Source organism: Protomyctophum bolini (assembly GCF_963924005.1).
Source record: "Protomyctophum bolini genome assembly, chromosome: 8".
NCBI lineage: Eukaryota > Metazoa > Chordata > Actinopteri > Myctophiformes > Myctophidae > Protomyctophum > Protomyctophum bolini.
The window spans coordinates 4266885-4289533 of record NC_137869.1 but is presented as its reverse complement, the minus strand read 5'-3'; the positions used below and the strand labels follow the sequence as shown (position 1 = coordinate 4289533).

The 22649-nt window shown below is 42.4% G+C and overlaps 2 protein-coding genes across 2 annotated transcripts; one reads left to right on the top strand and one right to left on the bottom strand.

Moving 5' to 3' along the window:
• Window positions 1–85: 85 nt before the first annotated feature.
• On the bottom strand, window positions 86–5447 carry LOC308319668 (uncharacterized protein). Its single transcript, XM_080769787.1, has 4 exons — window positions 5183–5447; window positions 3642–4302; window positions 2350–2473; window positions 86–1882 (listed from the first exon to the last, which is right to left on the bottom strand). The coding sequence occupies exons 1-4, from the start codon at window positions 5280–5282 to the stop codon at window positions 1160–1162; spliced, it is 1608 nt and encodes a 535-aa protein (XP_080625913.1). The 5' UTR covers window positions 5283–5447; the 3' UTR covers window positions 86–1159.
• A 242-nt stretch (window positions 5448–5689) lies between these two features.
• LOC308319322 (afadin- and alpha-actinin-binding protein-like) lies at window positions 5690–15535 on the top strand. The gene is made up of 14 exons (XM_080769339.1): window positions 5690–5774; window positions 7114–7223; window positions 7905–8059; window positions 9495–9698; window positions 10071–10181; window positions 10475–10610; window positions 10746–10821; window positions 11057–11246; window positions 11679–11826; window positions 13210–13340; window positions 14508–14681; window positions 14851–14962; window positions 15114–15261; window positions 15366–15535. Exons 2-14 carry the CDS (start codon window positions 7205–7207, stop codon window positions 15511–15513), a joined length of 1752 nt encoding a protein of 583 aa, XP_080625465.1. The 5' UTR covers window positions 5690–5774; window positions 7114–7204; the 3' UTR covers window positions 15514–15535.
• The last annotated feature ends 7114 nt before the right edge of the window (window positions 15536–22649 follow it).

The following is a 22649-nucleotide window of genomic DNA, read 5'->3' as shown; positions in this document are numbered from 1 at the left end:
TGGTGATGAAACAGTGGACAGCCAGTTTGAATATGAATATGAATTATGCTTGCCCAATATTGACACACACCAGCGGTGTACAAGTACATTTACTCAAATACTGTACTTGTTTTTACCATTTGATTATTTCAATTTTTCAATACTTCTACTTCACTACAGCTCAGAGGCAAATATTGTACCTTTTACTCCAATCCACAACAATTATTCAAGAGCTTTAGTTACTCGTTGCTTTGTAGATTTACATGACGAAATGTACAGTACATTAACAATTTACTTTTGGTTAATGTAGGAAGATGGACACATTTAGAAAAAACTTGAGATGGGACATTTTGCATGAGCACTTTTACTTTTGGCACTTTACGTATATATTTTGGTACTTTTTACTCAAGTGAAATATTTAATACACGACCTTTACTTGTAGTACTGCTACTTTTACTTAACACACTCGAGTACTTTTTCCACAAACTCTTTGTGATATGACTGCAACATTTCAGAAATAGTAGGATGTATTGAATCATTAGAGAAATTGGGGCATACTTTATTTTAAACAATGTTTAATTATAAAGGTGAGAAAAGGATAACAAGCATACTAAGCAAACTCTTAACCCTGAAACAGGTTTTTGCCCTTCTTTAGTGCCACTTACAGTAGTTCTTTGCTGTGACACAATACAGATTACAAAAATAATCTGAAACTCCAAATATAACCCATGTGAACTTTTGTAACAGACAACACATCCATGTTGACTCTTATTGTATTTGTTACCCATGTCATTGCTTATTGTAATGTGTTGCAATATACTGTAAGTGCAGTACACTATGTTTGGTCCTTATTGTATGCTAGCAAAAAGCATTTAACGGTTATTAAATGGTTACAACCCCCTTCCCCATGTCAGTATGTCTAACCACATGTATCCTAGCATCCCTATTCTGGGGGTGAACGGTCACCGAAAATTGCAGATCTTCTATTTTCAGTGACGATATTTGGCGTAGAGGAGAAAAAAGCAGGGCCTAATATAGACATCTGGAGGATCGGTCAATACGTTATAGGGATTACGTTGTTCATATTTTGCCCCATGAAGCACCTGAAATCAAACAATGATTCAGAGGATAGCACCATAGCACAGACCTTCCACTAACATGACCAAGCATTACAGAGGGCTCAGTACTGATAGTTCACCAGCTTGCAAGCCACTGTGAACATCTGATTCAGACCGTTGGCAGTAGACAGAGGGACGATGGACTTGAACAACTTGTAGTGCCTCACTCTGAGAAACATTTGATCGATGTACAGCCTCAGAAGTTTGGTGGATCTCTTCATCTTGTACACCACCACGTCTTTTTCCTTCGACAAGAAAGGCAGCTGATGAACCTGGCACGACACAATGTTTTCCACGTCGAGGCTCTCGTCAACCATTATGGCTGTTTTGGGGGTCAGTAAAGGGATTATTCCTGACCTCCGAAAAACCTCTTCATCACTTAAGGAACCAGGGAAGACGGTGGACACAAATGTGACCAGGCCGTGGGGTGCCATGCCCACCATTGCCTTGAGAGTGGCGTCGCATTCGTGCTCAGCGAAACGCAGCTCGTCCTCCTTTTCCTCCCAGTGAGAGAGGGGCGTTCGGCAACGGAACTCTATGAAATCGATGACCACGTTTGTGTCCGGGAAGTACTGAAACTCCACAGGCAGGTGAGCTCTGATGCTCTCCCTGGAGATCCAAATGGGTACAGAGGCCAAAAACGTGTAGAGGAAGTTAGCCCAGGATCTCGTGAGGTCCTCTGCAGAGGGATGCTCCACCTTGAAGAGCTGTGCCAAATCCCAAAACTCGAGACCCTGAACCAGGCGAGCCATAAACAGGAAGAACTCGTCTACTCTCGACAGGGGCTGGAGAGACACACACACATCAACACATCACATGTAGCTATACATCGCTAAATAAATAAAATAACATTTGAGCTGGGTAAGTAGTCAATCGAACAGAGATCTAAACATAATATTGGTGGCTACTGGCTAGAACAGGAGGCAACCAGCACCAACATTCTATGCCCACTGCTTGGAACTTGTGATACCTCCCCGATCCAGTCTACCCTAAAGTCTTTGTATTGGTTCTGCAATCCCATTATTTTTTACATTTCTGCAAGTTTTCACCCTGTTTTAACCCATTCACATAGAATTTCTTTATTTCCCCAGATACATCTGTAGTAAGCAGAGATCTCTGATTGCCTGGTTATTCGAGACAACACTTGCTTGCAACTACTAAACCACTTTGTTGGTGACAGAAATAAACAATTGTTTAGGTTTAGGCAGCAGACGATAAATTATAATTAGACGGTAGTATAATGGGAATTTACCGATGGTCCACCAGGTACAGCTAGCACCTTCCGATTTCTTTTAGCAGTATTACAAGATTTCATTTGTGAAGTTGCTGGCTCAACCACTCGCCAGAAGGCCATAAAATGGTTATATGTGGGAAACCTGCAACAACAAATACAATGTATGGATTTATTATATTATAGATAGTACAGATTGAATATTTCACTTTGCTCCAATTCAAAAGGAAGTGAGAGAGCGAGAGAATTTGTGTTATCTCTCTGCCTGGCCAGGCTGCTGAAGAACGGATATTATGTTTTTGCCCGTGTCCTTTGTGTGTCTGTCTGTCTGTCTGGGAGAGTGTGTTCAAAGTTTCATGCTGATCATCGATCAGATCAGAGATTACCGGTAGCTGTTCACTCATGGACTAATGGATGGACAGGGGCAAAAACATGGTATCCGGCCTTCGGCCTAGTTAATCATATGCATAGCTTCATATGCATAGTTCATATGCATATGAACCAATTAGGCCTAGTGTATTTTATAATTTTCATCGTTGATTGCACCTTTACCAGGGGGTATAACTTGTAAGGATTGTGAAACTGTGGAAAGAGCAACACAGCTAAATGTGTGGGTACTAGTGCCTCTCTCTCTCTACAAAATCCCCCAATAGGCTCACTGTCATTTTGAGCGACCTGCCAGCACACTGCAACTTTGTTGAGTTTGTGTATGCTCCAAGCATGCTCCAAGCATGGAAAGACGCCACATTTGTCCCTTCAGGATAAGGCCTGTGCAATAGGACAAGTGGAAGCTGATGTTCCGTTACGCAGAGTGGCAGCATTATTTGGCATCAGCCCTGTACTGGTACCATAACCCATTTACAAACTTAGGACAAAGTTCTGTGAGACTGGTAGACACCCCAAGAAGACCAGTTCATCACCCTTGCTTCACTCAAGAGTAACCATATGCTTTCTTCCAGAGATTTACAGGCAAGATTTGCACAAAGTTACCACAGACTGAGACAGATGTCAAAGTCGCAGGCCCGAACTGGCAGGTTGCTCAAAAGAGCGATTATAATAGTGGGGTATTTTGTTGCTCATTCCAGAATTGCAGAAGTTAGAAGTTATACCTGGTTGTAAAGGTGACTAATCAACGATACCAATTGGTATTATTTAAGTGAGTCGGAATAGCGGGCTTTAAACCAGGCTGGTAATAGTGGCAACTGGAGGTGAGTGTAGACATTAGCAGTTCTGTGGAACATATGGATTGGATGGATGCGTGTCATATTGAATGCCAGGTTTTATTCATGACATCAAGTGAATTGAGAGGTTACCTTGTGTAGAACTGGATTGCATCATCAGAATCCGCAAATCTTGCAACACTGTAACGCTCTCTAACAGCTGCCTCCTCCAGCCTTTTACATTCCGCCCGAAGCTTGTCCCGCTGCATTCTGAGCAGCATCAGTTTTAAATCATTTGAATCTTTACAATAGTTGTGTTCAGAAAGCACCAAGTAAACTGCTGGCGGTGGGCACTGAAAGCAAGATGGCGTGACACCTGGCTTCAGGCGGGAGCTCACGGGAGACTTTTTGTAATGTGTAATGTAATCCTCGGGTTGGAAATGCTCCTCACATACATATGTACGGCCCCTACAAACACTGATGGCTTGGTCTTTATCCCGACTGATCGCACAAACCCACTTTCTTCTTCTTTCGATGTCATCTGGAAAGTCATGAAAAGCGAGATGTGGTTGCAGTCTGTTTGAAAAGGTGCAATTAGGAACACAGCATGTTTTATAAATTGTTAAACCCTTTGTAGGGGGCTTTGGCTCGCAAATGGAGGTGTCATCCTGGTTGCATCGGATTTGAGTTTTCCTCATGGGTAATGAATAAAGTAACGTCTTGTCAGCATTGTTAGACTCAGACTGACTTTGCTGAGAGAAAGTAGATCGCTTCGAGGGCAAGGCTGGCAGAAGCATGACATTTATGTTGAAACCTGAAATGACATAAAAAACAATCACACCCGTGTGCGTTCTTATCGTCATACATCGTCTCATTCCGACCAGTCACAATTTCTCCAATCATCTCATTCCGGCCAATCAGAATTTGCGTCCTCACCTTCGTCTTCAATGTTTGTGTTTACGCAATGTTTGTGTTTACACAAACATTCAAAGCTGGCCATTCATTGTCAATGACATGCAATGTTTGTGTTTGCACTAGCTCTGGTCCATAGCCTTACTGCTTCTGATTCTGGCAGAATCAGAAGCAGTGAGGCTATGGACCAGAGCTATGTTTGCACAAACACTCAAAGCTGTGTGTTAGGACAATGTTTGTGTTTACATAAACCCTCAAAGCTGGACTTAGGAGGGCCTCAAAAGAGTGTCGCAGTCCCGCCCCCTTTCAGAACGACGAGGGAACCAGAAGAGAATTCCCCATTAATTTTCCCCATAGACTTTTCAAAAAGTATTTATTTAAAAACCTGTAAGCCTCGCATACAAAGCCAATAGCCGAGCTGACAAATCATGACAATATCACAATAAACACTTTTTTTGGGGGCCGAACAAATAATTAGAAAGAGGAAAACGATAAAAAGGTGTTGTTATGTACACTGCCCTTTTTTCTTCTTTCTAATTATTTGTTCAGCCCAACTCGGCTGTTGCCTTTGTATGAGGTAACACAGGTCTTTAAATAAATATGAAAACATGAAAATGAATGGGGATTGGGGGCATTCTCTTCCGGTGCCCTCGCAGGGGGCGGGACTGCGACGCTCTAAAATTGAGCAGCAGCAAAAGTAAAATTATATACATTAAAGAGTCAAAATACTAATTTCAAACAACTTGTCAAATTGCCACAGTAATATGCATCCACATCTTTACCTGCAAGAAAGGCAGGGCCTCCCAACTGCAGGGCTGTGAAATTATGTAGCTTGTTGACCTTTTCCCCATCATGACCATCCATTCCTGCCTGGCCATCCATTTCTGCCTTGATGTCTGAACCAGCAGCAATGTTCTTCTTTTGGGATCTCTTTCACAGCTAAGCAACAGTGCAACGCAAAGGTAATGATTTTGAGCAACACAAAAAACAAGCACTTCAATCATCAAAATAGCCGTATTTCCCAATGGAGAGCACGTCTTTCCCAGCACACTGAGCACAGTGCTTGACAACAACAACAAGGCATGGCAATGGAGAATGGACGAATGAAGGAATTTAGGAAAAGAGGCGCTACAATGACGACTTCCGTCGCACTTCCGTTTACTTTTAACATTCGTGACGAAAGCGGAAGTTTGAAAGGGGTCACGTGTTTGGTTGCTAGGGAAACGGAGGAGCCACAGCACAGGCGACGTTTGATTTGTCAGCAGGCCAGTTGTCAGTCCGTCGTGTTGTGTTGTGTATGTACGCCGTGCGGGATCCAGCCAAGTGGAGAAGAGGACACACAGTGAATAATATAACTGGATAAACGTTCAATGAGTAAGTAACTAAAGCCAACAAGTTGTGTTCCGTTGTTAAGTTAAAAAAGCCATGTGTGGCCAGTCTGGGTTTCAATGCCAGGTCTGTGGTGGAGGTGGTGAATGAATTAAAGCCGTCGTCAACTTGCCTACACGCCGTGGTCGACGCGGTATGGCGAGCGACGCCGTTCAGCAGCAAGACCGTCGTTATGTCTGCTCTGACTGGGTGCTTTCTGTATGGAATGACAGACGTGTTGGCACGAAACGATTAAAAAACACAAAGTTACAGCTTCTTCCGCAGTTCAAAGTGATCATTGAGCAGCACTTTGCACCGACTGATCCACAGGTTTGCATCATTATCTCGGATCGTCGGCCTGTGATTATTTATTTCGGTATTTACATGTTTAGCCTACTTTTAACTTTGCTCAAGGTTTACCGATCCCCTCTTGCCGTGAGATCGAATAATGCTGTTTTTAAAATGCGCAATCCAATAGAGTTTTATAACTGGGGTTTAATAGCCATTAAATTAAAGATTACGTCTATTAGGTCTTATTAGTTTGCTAAGTAAGCCTGTGAGTGTGACTTGTAAAGCTTCGCAGCCAGGCGTGCCATATGTTATGTCTGCCAAAAGGCTGTGTCCTCGAAACACTGGCAGCAGTTGTTGCTTTTCATTACTGAATAATTTAAAACCAATGAATTAAGAAGAAAATTTGTTTTGTCATGATCCAGTTCTGTAATTTTTCACATAGCCTACACCAGTTGTTCCAGGCATCGGTCATCTGTAATGATTATTACTGAAGCTATTCATTTTATATTTGCTGATTTGAAAAGAAGATAGTTTTTTGACTGTTACAATATTTTTCTTCATGCTGTTAAATGTGTGTTTTGGATTAGAATGGATGGTGATACATTAAGTGTTGTTGGCATAAATCCAATTTGCTACAATGGATTTTCATCACACAAATGTATTGTCATTCCTCCACACTGTGAAAGTACGAGTGCAAAATGTGTCTCTTTTGCATGTATAAATGGACTTAGAAATCTGGAATTTGAAATTAAATTTCTCCACCCTTCGGATGACAAGAGCATTCTTTGCTGCAGTGCAAGTAAATTAAATGCGCAAGAAATCTTGGAACAAATCCTGCATTATTTCAGAGGATATAAAGTGCAGGTGCAGAAGTGTATTCGCTTACTGTTTACGATACATGATTTGGCCTTTCTTAATCAGCTCTCCCTCCCTCCCTCGTTGTTTAGGCTGCAGCCAGCATGTTCCTCTCACGCACAGTGCATCTATCACAGTCAATCCTTTCTAATCCGGACAGTGTTAAATTGACACTGCTAATCTGACATGTCTATTTCAGTCTGCAGCCTGCATCTATGTGTTTGTAAATCGACTGTGTCCAGTGCACATGTACTAGTGGATGATTCAGGAGCAGGAACTGCACTGCAGTGATGCCAGAGTCTTCCCTTGGTGAGTAAAAGCTGTTAAAGATTTGGTTTGGACTCTGATAAATGTTGTTGACCAGCAGCACTTACTGTATGCATTTGTAGTAGCATTTTGCTGCTAGTGTGACACTGTGTGTGTATAAACAGTTGTTGTAATTGTAATATGTAACAACGTAATAGTAATCCGAACAATTCACTTAGCATGTCTCGCATGTACACACAGTCACACACAAAGATGAAAATGAAATTGTTACGATGGATCATCATGATTCATGATGTTAATACGATGTTGTCGTCATGCTTTGGTTTCTAGCCAAAACGACGAAGTGCTCTGTCTACTACAGTAGTTTGTAAGAAGAGTCTCATCCTCTATATTCAGCCTTGTGCGTAAGGAAAAGGTTAAATCGACACACATGACGGATCAGTGCTATTAATATATGCTATTTCTGTGCCATATGGGTAACCTCAATTCCTGGCCACCCACTGCATTGCTTTTGTGGTGCACGAACAAGGCTGTCCTGTGCCTTTACTTACTAACTGTATAATGGTTTATCAACCCAGATATCTGCTTGACAACAGACATTTACTAAACTGTATAATGGTTTATCAACCCAGATATCTGCTTGACAACAGACATTTACTAAACTGTATAATGGTTTATCAACCCAGATATCTGCTCGACAACAGACATTTTGTCACCCCGCAGATTTCAAGGACATTCCTGGCGGCTCTTTCAAATGTAGAATGTCTCCCTTGAGACAGTTCAGGCAGTCGTCAGTGCTCTCCCTGCCACTGCACAGAAACCAATACTCATTTTGCACCGTGGACAACGTGCCCGAATGTTTATCATACATCAACCAGGTTGGTAACCATATGCTCATATAGTCACACTTATTCGTAATGCTTTTGTGTTTTTGAAAACTACGATGGGCGTTTTATGCTAGAATAATGGGATTCATCTGAAGAAAGACCTGATTTTTAAAGTAAAATAATGCAAAAAAAGTTTGATAATTCCAACAGTTGCATTCTTATATTTGACTGTGGTAAAGTAGTAGGGTTGGATTGGGGATAAATCCCTGTGACATACTAGCGTCATGTCCAGGGGGTGTACATCAAGCAAGCTGCCTCAAGCTGCAGAAACAGGAGACATGCTCCTGCCCTGTGGGCCTCATGGCTCGGCAAGGCTTACTTACTTATATAACCACCTGTGGAATAATTCACAGGGATAAAAAACATCACAGACCAGAACATTGCACCACATAAATATATAAACAACGGTGTGGAAAAGTAAGGCAACGGTACTTGCTCAGGTGCCAGAAGACAGAATAAACGTGGTAAGGGACCAGTAAATACAGTAAACAAATTTAGGTAGGCCTTGTGTCCTAAAATATACTGTTGAAGGCACAAATAGAAAAGCTGAGAAGATACTATTTAGATAGTCTTTTGTAGCCAGACCACTAATCCACAATCTCTGAATGCTACTGTATATATATATATATATATATATATATATATATATAGAGAGAGAGTCTGGAACGACACCTCCTGAAATCGGAGAACTGAACATCTGTTCTGTACACTAAAAGTAGAAAGTACTACCGGTAGTCATTATGCATAATGTCCTGTTTCACAAGTTTTCCAATGTATACAATGGATATTATAAATCCTTTGAAAATAGCAGTTGTGAGCTTGCAGATCTGCTATTTTAAAATGGCAAAAATGTATATACAGTACAGTAGGACTAAAGTGGTAAATACGATACGATTTAACTGAAATTTGTTTTGCATCCATGACGTCACCGTTCAAGATACAGACAAGACATACACAATACATTACAAAAGATACATTACAGGACACAAATCACAGCAGACAGGAACAAGAACAGTAGAACATATCCTCTTGGTTTACCAATTTTTAGTTTAAAAGCAGAACAGACTGGTGTACAAAAGAGTTCTTTAGCCTGTTTTTCTTATATTATGGGACTCTAAACCGCCTCATGGAGGGCAACAGTTGATATTCAGCATTTAGATGTAGTGAAGTAGACGTAAAAGTACTGAAAATTGGAAATACCGTACTCCAGTAAAGTAAAGAATGCCTCAAAATTAGTACAGTACTTGAGTATATGTATAGTTACCGCTACTTTACACCACTGATGGTAAGAAATGTTTCCCTCACATCCCTTACCCCGTTTTGCTTCGATAGATGCCAGAGAAATCACTGCATGGCAACATTGCAGCCAGTTTGAAACATCATTCATAATTATCCCTCTTTTTGTCTTTATTTGCCCCTTTTCCAGGAACTGTCCTCCCTTGGCCTGCCATCGCTTTGGACAGAATCCGATGGGAGCTCAGAGCTTAATGTGGTGGTTGTGCTCAACCGCATGTATGACCTGGTTCAGTTGTACCGCAGGGGCCTGCGCACCTTGGAAGACATGGAAGTGGAGCAGCTGAAGTCGAGCAGCAGCATGGACTGCCTGCAGCTTAGCAACACTCGACTAAAGGTGACCCCCAACCCCATGAGCATCCACAATCCAGAACACAAGCACCACTGCTACCGAAACTTGGCAAACAAAAAAACTCTGCACCATAGATAGTAACAAGAACAGGAAATGGTCAAAAGATTTGGAATCCATACAAAAATCCACCATGGCACCAATACTGGTGAAAACCACGCAGGAAAACGATTTACGATCATAATAATTGATCATTTGTAACCTAGTGTCAACACTCATGTCTTCCTCTCAATACAGAGCTATAATGTTACATCTGAGTGATCAAATCCAATCAGACTGTGTTCATTTCAGCTGACCCTTTATTGTTCATTCTAATGGTTTGTGTTGATTTTATTTTCTCTGCCATTTGACGATCCTAAGGATCAAGTGGAACTTTGCAAAAGGGAAAACACGGCACTCCTCGAGAGAGAACGTCAACTACAGATGAAAGTTAAGAGCGTACAGAACTGCCTGAAAAATGAAAAAGAAGAGGTAATGAGACTCCAGCATATTATTATTATTATTATATTATATATTATATTATATATATCATATTATTATTATTCTAAAGAAGAGGTAATGAGACTTGTTGTGTTGTTGTTTCCATTTCACAGACAAAAACCACATTGTGTGACTGAAATACCGTTCTACATTGTGTGACTGAAATACCGTTCTACATTGTGTGACTGAAATACCGTTCTACATTGTGTGACTGAAATACCGTTCTACATTGTGTGACTGAAATTCTACGTTCTACGTTGCAATTTTCATTGCTTTCTTGTCAGGTGCAAAAGCTTCAACATATTATTGCAAACCGGGCCAGCCAGTACAATCACGATATGAAGAGGAAAGAAAGGGAATTCAACAAACTCAGAGAGCGTTTGAATCAACTCCTGGTTGACAAAAAGGAGAAGAAACAAGGTTTAATGGAAAAATCTTTTGAGCCTCCCTAAACCTGGCTTGAATTTGCACCCATTTTAGCAATCGTGACAACTTTATCCCTTGTTAAAATATATATGCCTTTTTTTTTCTATTTCACTGATCTTTCACTTTCAGCCATTGAAGTATTAAATTACGTTGGAAGAGCTGATGGGAAAAGGAGCCGCTGGAAAACTGGAAAAACGGAGATCAAGTAAGTGATATGGTCTTAAGTTAACAACCTGCTTTTATTGTTTTTTAAGGCCCAATCAGGGATTGTTTTTACATAATTATATTTCAATTCAAATACATTCTTATAGAGCTTTCTTTGTAAGTATTTTGAACTTTCTTACCACAACATCTGTCTCTGACTATCACATCATAAATAAATACAAATATAGGTCGATACTGTATATGTATATGTAGATTATGATATTTCTCATCCTAAGACATGAGGGGGAGATGTACAGGACTCTGCTGAGTGACTACGACAGCCGTCAGCAAGACCTGTTGCTGGAAAACGCAGAGCTGAAGAAAGTGCTGCAGCAGATGAAAAGAGACATGATGTCAATTTTACGCTCAAAGAAACCAACACCGAAACACGAGACTCATGAGAGTCATGAAGACGGTCTAGGACAGGTTCGGCAAGTTTTTTCATTTTTTTCACAGTCTTCCCATTGTGTTCTATGACAGATATCTTTCTCCCCTAGATATATATATATATATATATATATATATATATATATATATATATATATTAGCGTGGAGTCACTGAAGCTTTCGGGGAGAAAGCTTCAGTGACTCCACGCTATGAGGCTGGCCAAGCCAGGCTAGAGATAACCTAATTCGACTACAGATTCCAAACTGTGACTGGGAGAGAGACTGAGGTAGTTTATTGGATGATCCCACAGAGCCCAGATGCCCATATGTCCATGTTCAGCCTACTATGGTCAAATGACTCAAATTATAGTGAGGCCAGGCCCTGTATTTATTTTGGATGCTGCTGTTTTCAATTACCCATTTGCAAGTCAAGTCAGTATATTGATTGTTCATTCCCATTTATTATATTAGTCTGACTCGGAGGAAGAAGAGGAAGTGTTTGATTCCAGTAAGGACAGTGTAGAGTTGTCCTGCATCCACGCCCGTGAAAAGATGACTAACAGCATTCGCCTTCAATGGAGGAGACTGAAGAACCATGTGGAGAGACTGGACAGCCAAGGTAGTCTTCCTCACTCTCACTCACTAAGGTAGTCTTCCTCACTCTCACTCACTAAGGTAGTCTTCCTCACTCTCACTCACTAAGGTAGTCTTCCTCACTCTCACTCACTAAGGTAGTCTTCCTCACTCTCACTCACTCAACATTCTGCTGTTATACTTTTTCCCATTTTGTATGTTGCTTCCCCCCCCCCCCCACATCCCTGATTTGGTACAGCCTAAACAAAGAAAGGTTGTCATAGCACTGCCACTGATAGCAGATGGTTTAAAACAAATAAATAAAAGACATTTACCTGCAGAGGACTTGTTGGAACTGACCGTAAACATGAAAGTCATGGATCAGCAGCAACCTCTAGTGGTTCCTGTAGGAAAAGCAGTTGCCCTCAAACACTGTCTTCGGTGCTCTGTGTGCTCTTCTGGAGAAGGTCAAGTGGGACACACTCAGACCTGCTGGGACTCTTTCTGCCCCTCCAGCAATACCAGACCATGGACTCCAATTGCAGATATCACCCCATATCACCCCATATCACCCCATATCAGATATCACCCCATATCAAGTGGTTTAAATGCAGATATCACCCCATATCAAGTGGTTTAAATGCAGATATCACCCCATATCAAGTGGTTTAAATGCAGATATCACTCCATATCAAGTGGTTTAAATGCAGATATCACCCCATATCAAGTGGTTTAAATGCAGATATCACCCCATATCAAGTGGTTTAAATGCAGATATCACTCCATATCAAGTGGTTTAAATGCAGATATCACCCCATATCAAGTGGTTTAAATGCAGATATCACCCCATATCAAGTGGTTTAAATGCAGATATCACCCCATATCAAGTGGTTTAAATGCAGATATCACCCCATATCAAGTGGTTTAAATGCAGATATCACCCCATATCAAGTGGTTTAAATGCAGATATCACCCCATATCAAGTGGTTTAAATGCAGATATCACCCCATATCAAGTGGTTTAAATTCAGATATCACCCCATATCAAGTGGTTTAAATGCAGATATCACCCCATATCAAGTGGTTTAAATGCTAGATACAAAAATGAATGCTATGTTCCAAACTATGTGTTGAAGGCAAGGTGATAACGGTACTATTGGGGTTGTGAGATAAGTTGCTTTGACAACCTTCCTCTGCTCTGCTGAGGCCGTCCTGTACAAATGAGAGGGGATCTTTGAATCTGTCATGCATATTTGTCTTACGTGTTCTATCATAGGAATTTGGAGGTCGCAGGTCGGCACTATAAAATATCATGAGTGTGAATGGCAGAACTATCATGATTTGTTTTAATGTTTTATTTTTATGATATCACAAGACTGGTTGAATAACAATTTTATTCTGTATGTATGTTGATTGTTCGGCATCTTTAGCACAGACTGTGGGTGAGCGGGCTAATGTGAACACGATACCAAGGGAGACTCATGACAAAGAGATGGACCGACTGAACCTGGAGATCCAACAGTGCAAAGACTTTATTCGTTCACAGCAACAATTGCTGCAGGTATGTGTGTAATACATTTAGGCCTACTTTTTAGTATTGTTAATATTTCAAGCAGTAATATGAGTTTGAGCCACAGTGCGGTGGTGGCCAATAAAAGATGAGCCAGGATGACATAATAAATAATGAATTATTTTTTGTTTGTAGAAAGGCAGCATTTGAAGCAGGCTTTGCATAACAGTTAAAGTCTTTATTGGGGTGTATTTTGAAAACCAATGGAACTGCAACATTGTCATTCATATTCATCTAATTGATTGGAAAACTATTATTATTATTATTAAAACGTCTATGATTGTAACTCGCTCTGTATTAGAGTGTCTGCTAAATGCATAAATTGTAATCATGGTTTTCATTATTTACCAGCACACAGTAGAGGGCGCCAATACACAGGTTCATGTATTTGAGCCCACCCCAGTCCCCAGCCTTTTTGTCAGGGGAGTGGCTGTGCTTCGTTAATGATGTCCATTCATATTTGATACAGCCAGTTTCTGGAGAAATTGGAATGAATGTGGCCGCAAAAGCCTTGAAACTACATAAGGCACTGCTAATATACGTCACGCCCAGCTGTCGACACATTGCGTTCCTGAGATTCCTCGTTGACGTTAGCTCAGCTGGTGGTGATTCGACTCGTACTAACCACAAAACATTAAATATCAATACAAAATAAATAAACGTAATTAACATTCAGTCTGTTGTGCGACGGGCAGATGCAGCCACCCGCCTACCCGGAAATGTAGTCTCTGGGTTGTTTGACTCGTTTCTAACGCTTATTTTGTTACTCTTTGGGTATATTTGTACATTTCCACCTTCAGTCGATGCTTCATATCCATATGAGTGAAAAGGCCGGGGTGATCGGTTTATTTTTCAAGCACAGTTCTTATATGAGGCGATCTAAAATCCCCCTATGGAGATTACAATGCAACTAAAAAGTACATGAACCTGGATACTGACGCCCTCTACTGACAGTGACGTCAGGACTTCGGTGCTCTATTGTAACTATTCTCCGAATGATTCATTACGTGGAAATGTGTCCTGACCAAAACACACAAAGGGCTTAACAGTAAATTCCTGCACAGCAGAACCACCCCTAGTCTCTAGCCACTCTCCACCCTCCACCCCACCGCTCAGACTGACCGATGTGGTGGTGTTTCCCTCCCTCTGGTCTTGTAGCAACAGCTGAGTTCTCCCTGTGATGAAGAGACGGCATCGCTGTTGAACGACTGCTACATGCTGGAGGAGAAGGAACGCCTCCGAGAGGAGTGGAAGACCCTTGGAGAGCAGAGAAGGAACTTGGAGAAAGAGAGAAGGAACTTCACAGAGGCTGCCATAAGACTGAGCCATGAGGTATGTTAGAAGACACAATGACACAATCCTAAATTGTTGGTAGGCTATATTCTTGGAAGAGGTCAGTTATATTAAGAAATAATATAGAACATTGTAAATATTGCATGCTAAAACGGTATAACGTAATGACTTTTAGTCTCTTAACTTGTGCCCTGTGTCTAAATTGCAGAGGAAGTCTTTTGAGGACGACCGTGCAACATGGCTCAAACATCAGTTTCTGACATCAGTTTTTGACCCAAAGAAACCTCAGATGTCAAAGTCTAAAAGTGCCTTTTCAACATGTGAGTCATACCATTTATCCTCGTTTACTTGGTTGGACGTAACCTTTATTCATTTGAACTAACTGATCAGCTAACTAACTATGATCAGCAAATGGAAACTTAATGTTTTTCTGTTTTTGTATTGAATCACAGCTACCTAATTCCTTTACAGCTGAGCCAGATGGTAGTGCAGTGTCAACTCCCGAATGGCTGAATGAATGTGAATCCCACACAAGCTTCTGCACACCGGAATGTGGCCCAGTTAGAACACCGTCTACTTCAGACTTGCACCACCCTCGTCACCTAATCCCAGAGGACAGGTACCAGCATTTGCCCCATCTGTCCATGTTGCAAGATTCTTGAAATGTGAACTAAATGTATTGACAGCCATTACATGATTGTGTATTTAATCTGTGTCTTCCAGCCCAAGCACAACTAAACCAAAGGCAAGGAGTTTGTTTCTGGGAGAAGCAAACGTCTTTCATAACGCTGAGACTGATCACGGCCAGCAGTGGAACGGCAGAGACCATTGGAGCCTCACCATGAACGAGGATAAAAACAGCTCTATTTAAAGTCTGCAACTTCAGTCGTTGTGATCATTAAGGCCCGATCCCAATCCCAGGTGGAGCGAGATCAATTCGTGGCGGCAGCGACTCGCCACGACCTATTGTTTTACGCCATGGCGTATTCTTCATTGTCCGCCATGGCAGAACAGAATCCGCCATGGCGAGTTGATCAATTCGTGGCGGCGGCGACTCGCCATGACCTATTGTTTTACGCCATGGCGTATTCTTCATTATCCGCCATGGCAGAACAGAATCCGCCATGGCGAGTTGATCAATTCGTGGCGGCAGCGACTCGCCACGACCTATTGTTTTACGCCATGGCGTATTCTTCATTATCCGCCATGGCAGAACAGAATCCGCCATGGCGAGTTGATCAATTCGTGGCGGCGAAAAGCAAACTTTTTTTTTTTAAAGTTCTTTTTTTAGCCGTACCGGTATGTATACAGTGTGTGTGCGTGCGTGCGTGCGTATACAGTGTGCGTGTGTGCGTGCGTGCGTGTGTGCGTGCGTGCGTGCGTATACAGTGTGTGTGTGTGCGTGCGTGCGTGCTTCATCGTATTTATTATTATTACCTGCATATTAATAATAATAATAATAAATACGATGAAGCACGCACGCACGCACACTGTATACGCACGCACGCACGCACACACACTGTATACATACCGGTACGGCTAAAAAAATAACTTTAAAAAAAAAGTTTGCTGTTTGCAAGATTCGAACCCGGGTCCGCACGGTGCCTTGACTATAGGGGCGAGAGCGCTGACCGTTACACTACCAGAGGATGGAATAATTCCGAGAATTGTACTACTAGGACAAATAACTTGCACAATAGCAAACTTTAAAGTTCTTTTTTTAGCCGTACCGGTATGTATACAGTGTGTGTGCGTGCGTGCGTATACAGTGTGCGTGCGTGCGTGCTTCATCGTATTTATTATTATTATTATTAATATGCAGGTAATAATAATAAATACGATGAAGCACGCACGCACGCACACACACACACTGTATACGCACGCACACACGCACGCACGCACGCACACTGTATACGCACGCACACACACTGTATACATACCGGTACGGCTAAAAAAAGAACTTAAAAAAAAAAAGTTTGCTTTTTGCAAGATTCGAACCCGGGTCCGCACGGTGCCTTGACTATAGGGGCTAGAGCGCTGACCGTTACACTACCAGAGGATGAAATAATTCCGAGAATTGTACTACTAGGACAAATAACTTGCACCACGGCACGCAAAAAAAAACAAACGACGTATTTAAAAATAAGCCATGGCGGATTCTGTTCTCGCCATGGCGGATAATGAAGAATACGCCATGGCGTAAAACAATAGGTCGTGGCGAGTCTCCGCCGCCACGAATTGATCAACTCGCCATGGCGGATTCTGTTCTGCCATGGCGGATAATGAAGAATACGCCATGGCGTAAAACAATAGGTCGTGGCGAGTCTCTGCCGCCACGAATTGATCAACTCGCCATGGCGGATTCTGTTCTGCCATGGCGGATTCCGAAGAATAAGCCATGGCGTAATGAAGAATACGCCATGGCGTAAAACAATAGGTCGTGGCGAGTCTCCGCCGCCACGAATTGATCTCGCTGTCTCTCCCCAATCCACTCCCTTGCTGACTCAATGAGGCCTCGCTGATTTAGCTGCGCGTTCATGTGAAGTCTGCGAGGGCTTGAGGGATGTCCCGTTTGAAATGGGTAAGTCAGTGAGGGCTCAGCCCCGCCCCTTCATGTGCCCTTTGCCAATGTGGGCATCGATGCTGAAATAAATGACCCACTGTTCATAGCGTTACCAGGGGAACGAGGGGGATCCTCCCAACATCAATCATTTAAATAAACTAGAATTTCGGCCCCCTTCTAGGGCCTCATCCCAGTGTCGTTGCAGCGCAATATGGGAAGAAGGAAATTGCGGGAGTTGACAGACTCCACTTCATGTTTCAGCTGTGTTTTTAAACTCAGTAGTGTGCCCTGCACACAGCGCACACTCGCAATTGCAGCTGGAGGGCGACGCGACACACACACACGCCCACACACACACACACACACACACACACACACACACACACACACAGAGCGATGTGTGGATAAATCACTGAGATTTGGGAAATGTGTTCTGAATGGGCCTGAATATATGTGTGTAGGCTGCAACAATGATTTCATAAAGTGTAGTTTAGTTTTGAACAGGCAACTAATGTAGTGATAGATTAATTGAATGGGCCTGAATAGATAGATAGATAGATTTCTTTATTTTTGTGTCATGGACCAAAGGCGCCCAGCCCACATGGGCTTACAGGACACACCATATCATTGCATTCAATATTGCATTGTGTACAATAAACAGATATGTTTTGTTGTGCCCTGCACACAGCGCACACTCGCAATTGCAGCTGGAGGGCGACGCGACACACACACACACACACACACACACACACACAGAGCGATGTGTGGATAAATCACTGAGATTTGGGAAATGCGCACGCAAGCACAGAATGCACGGCGTTACAGGATTATATAGGTCACCAGTTTTGGTGTGACACACACGGCTTCCACATTTAGCTTCATACTGGGTGAAAGTGTCCTTCCAAAAATTATTTTTTCGCTCGAAATTCTTATTCACAATGACATGGAGTTGAGGTGTTTGTGTTTGTAGGGTAATTGTTGCATAAGCGCTATTTCGCACTGGAGTCCCGTGAGCCGGGCCATCTCACTCCCCTCCCCTGTGTCTGAAGCAGCTAGCATGGAAGCTATATGGAACCTTTCCCTCCGAGTGCACACAACCATGCCGTTATCCACGCGTCCATCCGATAGCTTTTAATGTAAATGTCCCATCCACTGAGCAAAAGCGATAAAAGCGCCTTATTCATTCATTCGATTCATTTGGGTGTGGGGCTGTGCAGTGCTGTGGGCTTTGTGACGCCTGACGGAGCTGCTGCTGCTGTTCGACTTCGAGTCGCTGTCTATGGAGCAGTATAGAGTAGGCGTGGCGCAGCATTAGAAGGGCGCAGCAAATACGACATTGAGGGGTAGAAACCATCCCGGTCGCGTGGTTCATGTAACGTGTGTGTCACTGTGAAAGACTGGCCCCATGAAGTGAACGTAGTTGGCGTAGTAGACGCCAACATGACGATTTTGACGTAGGCTGTTGAGGTTGAGCAAGAATAGCGTGTTTCAGAAAAGTAATATTTAAACAGTAAATAAGACATTTTTGGCGAATGCAATGTAGTCTATATGTTTTGTGGGAGTGTGCAGGTTTTATTTTGCATAGAGAGATGTGTGGTGGAAGTGTGGTTTGGTCGGAGATAGAGCACGAATGAACGGCCATGTGCTCATGTACCCCCTGTCTATTAGGGTAGCAGGATGACCCACTGTTCATAGCGTTACCAGGGGAACGAGGGGGATCCTCCCAACATCAATCATTTAAGTATGCAAATTAGTTATGTATTTCTTTCACAACAATGTGGAGCCCTTGCAGCCTCTCACCCTCAAGCACTTACAGCTGACGTCATTAAAGTCAATGAGGGTCCAGGGCTTGAGGGAGGCAATTGGGATTGGGCCTTGGAGACGATCCATATTCACAGAACATGTAATGCCATGTGTGCTATAAAGGAAGTGCAGCATAATGGGAATTGCCAAATGTTGAACAGTTGAACATAATTTAATTCTTATCAATACTTTAAGGCCAAAAAAAGTTCAGGCAAACCCCTTGTGTTCGTTCTTTTGGGTGGTGGGTGATTGAGTGAAAACTATTTATTTATTGATGTATTTTGTCCCTGAAAATGTCATGGTCAAAGGTATTATTTCTATTACAGTACTCAATGTTAGGGCGGTGTTATACTATGTGGTATTTTTGGCAGTGTAGATGGCCAATCAAAATGAACAAATAACTGCTAATGTTAAATTACATTATGTTGACAATTTGGGGGCATTGTTGCACAGCACTCCATATTCATATACTGCCCCTAGTAATGATGTCATAGGCTCATTTTGTGAACTTGGTAAGCGACTATAATGTACAATGTTTTAGAATGTAGATTGAAATGCTGCTGTTCTATTGAATGCAATAAGAAACTATATGATTCATATACATTATTGGGGAAAGTCTTTAGCGTTATAGTAATACTGCGTAGCGAGCAACACTAATAGGACTGTGTCTGTTTATGTAGATGGATGAAAGGATTTCAAGTGTAGAAAAATCTTGTAAAATTCACACCACTGATTTAAATACAAAGTATCCCTTCAACCTTTTTTATTTATCCTAATTATTTTTGTTTCTTGTTGGTTGCAATGAACCAGGGAAATCATAACATTGGAGACGGACAATGATTTATTAAATACTGGCATTTGCAATTTGAGATCTACGTTTACAAGTTTGAAATGTTTCCTAAATCTAGGCAGTCCACTCCACTGCGACAGCTGCTCTAAGCACACTGAGCCGAGCAGCTACAGGCGACATGAGCGTCCGTGGTCTCCCTCAGGTCCTCACTCTTCTCATAGACGTCGGTCGGAGGGGCGAATTGGTCTGCAGAGGGGCAAAGAGACACAGTTAGCAACAGCACCCTACCAATACTTTTACTCAAGTGAATTTGACTTGTAACAGTATTTCTATATTGCAGTGAATATACAGTTTGGATTCTTAAGTACAGAATGTGTGTACGTTTTGGGCCGACGGGTGCAGCCACGCAGTGGAAGCCCACAGTGACGGGAGTGCTTCTGATTGGGGAGCAGCCGGGCAGACAACGAAGCACAGGCTCAACAGAGTAGCATCTGGACATCTGCTCACGGACCACCATCTCCATTGTCACGGACTCGTGTCTCAGACGACATTCTGGAATGGAGAGGTATGAATAATTTAAATTAAAAGCTATGTTGATGGCTGTAAAAGAGAAATTTCCTGACAACAAAACCCCTGCTCTTACCAGTGGTATCAGCGCAGCTCTCGGCAGGCAACACCCAGGAATGGGCATGGCTAACTGAGTTCTTGGTCAGGCGTCCACTAGGGGTACGGTACTCCTGTCTGACTTCTCCATCAGCCTTACCACAGACTCCACAGGTCTGTCCCTTCATCCAGTCAACGACTTTAATCTGATGATACAGGTAAAAAGGAATAACAGATCAGTTACTCATTTAATTGAATATGCCAGCTTTGGTAGTTCAGGTGCAATTAAAAATGACTCCCAAAAGGATTGATATTCACCTTCCATGTGTCCATATCGTAGTAGACTTCAGGGAGACCATACTTGGGAGCGAAAATAGCGACACCTTCACCTCTCTTTTTGATATGGATTACACCTTTTGGTAGAGCATAGATCATTTTTAGATAATCCAGATAATCAGGTATTTTCAAATATAACAACTTAGTATTGGCACATTGTAATAAATAGTAACTAAAATGGTTGTAGGAGAAAGCACACACACACACAGAGCGATGTGTGGATAAATCACTGAGATTTGGGAAATGTGTTCTGAATGGGCCTGAATATATGTGTGTAGGCTGCAACAATGATTTCATAAAGTGTAGTTTAGTTTTGAACAGGCAACTAATGTAGTGATAGATTAATTGAATGGGCCTGAATAGATAGATAGATAGATTTCTTTATTTTTGTGTCATGGACCAAAGGCGCCCAGCCCACATGGGCTTACAGGACACACCATATCATTGCATTCAATATTGCATTGTGTACAATAAACAGATATGTTTTGTTGTGCCCTGCACACAGCGCACACTCGCAATTGCAGCTGGAGGGCGACGCGACACACACACACACACACACACACACACACACAGAGCGATGTGTGGATAAATCACTGAGATTTGGGAAATGCGCACGCAAGCACAGAATGCACGGCGTTACAGGATTATATAGGTCACCAGTTTTGGTGTGACACACACGGCTTCCACATTTAGCTTCATACTGGGTGAAAGTGTCCTTCCAAAAATTATTTTTTCGCTCGAAATTCTTATTCACAATGACATGGAGTTGAGGTGTTTGTGTTTGTAGGGTAATTGTTGCATAAGCGCTATTTCGCACTGGAGTCCCGTGAGCCGGGCCATCTCACTCCCCTCCCCTGTGTCTGAAGCAGCTAGCATGGAAGCTATATGGAACCTTTCCCTCCGAGTGCACACAACCATGCCGTTATCCACGCGTCCATCCGATAGCTTTTAATGTAAATGTCCCATCCACTGAGCAAAAGCGATAAAAGCGCCTTATTCATTCATTCGATTCATTTGGGTGTGGGGCTGTGCAGTGCTGTGGGCTTTGTGACGCCTGACGGAGCTGCTGCTGCTGTTCGACTTCGAGTCGCTGTCTATGGAGCAGTATAGAGTAGGCGTGGCGCAGCATTAGAAGGGCGCAGCAAATACGACATTGAGGGGTAGAAACCATCCCGGTCGCGTGGTTCATGTAACGTGTGTGTCACTGTGAAAGACTGGCCCCATGAAGTGAACGTAGTTGGCGTAGTAGACGCCAACATGACGATTTTGACGTAGGCTGTTGAGGTTGAGCAAGAATAGCGTGTTTCAGAAAAGTAATATTTAAACAGTAAATAAGACATTTTTGGCGAATGCAATGTAGTCTATATGTTTTGTGGGAGTGTGCAGGTTTTATTTTGCATAGAGAGATGTGTGGTGGAAGTGTGGTTTGGTCGGAGATAGAGCACGAATGAACGGCCATGTGCTCATGTACCCCCTGTCTATTAGGGTAGCAGGATGACCCACTGTTCATAGCGTTACCAGGGGAACGAGGGGGATCCTCCCAACATCAATCATTTAAGTATGCAAATTAGTTATGTATTTCTTTCACAACAATGTGGAGCCCTTGCAGCCTCTCACCCTCAAGCACTTACAGCTGACGTCATTAAAGTCAATGAGGGTCCAGGGCTTGAGGGAGGCAATTGGGATTGGGCCTTGGAGACGATCCATATTCACAGAACATGTAATGCCATGTGTGCTATAAAGGAAGTGCAGCATAATGGGAATTGCCAAATGTTGAACAGTTGAACATAATTTAATTCTTATCAATACTTTAAGGCCAAAAAAAGTTCAGGCAAACCCCTTGTGTTCGTTCTTTTGGGTGGTGGGTGATTGAGTGAAAACTATTTATTTATTGATGTATTTTGTCCCTGAA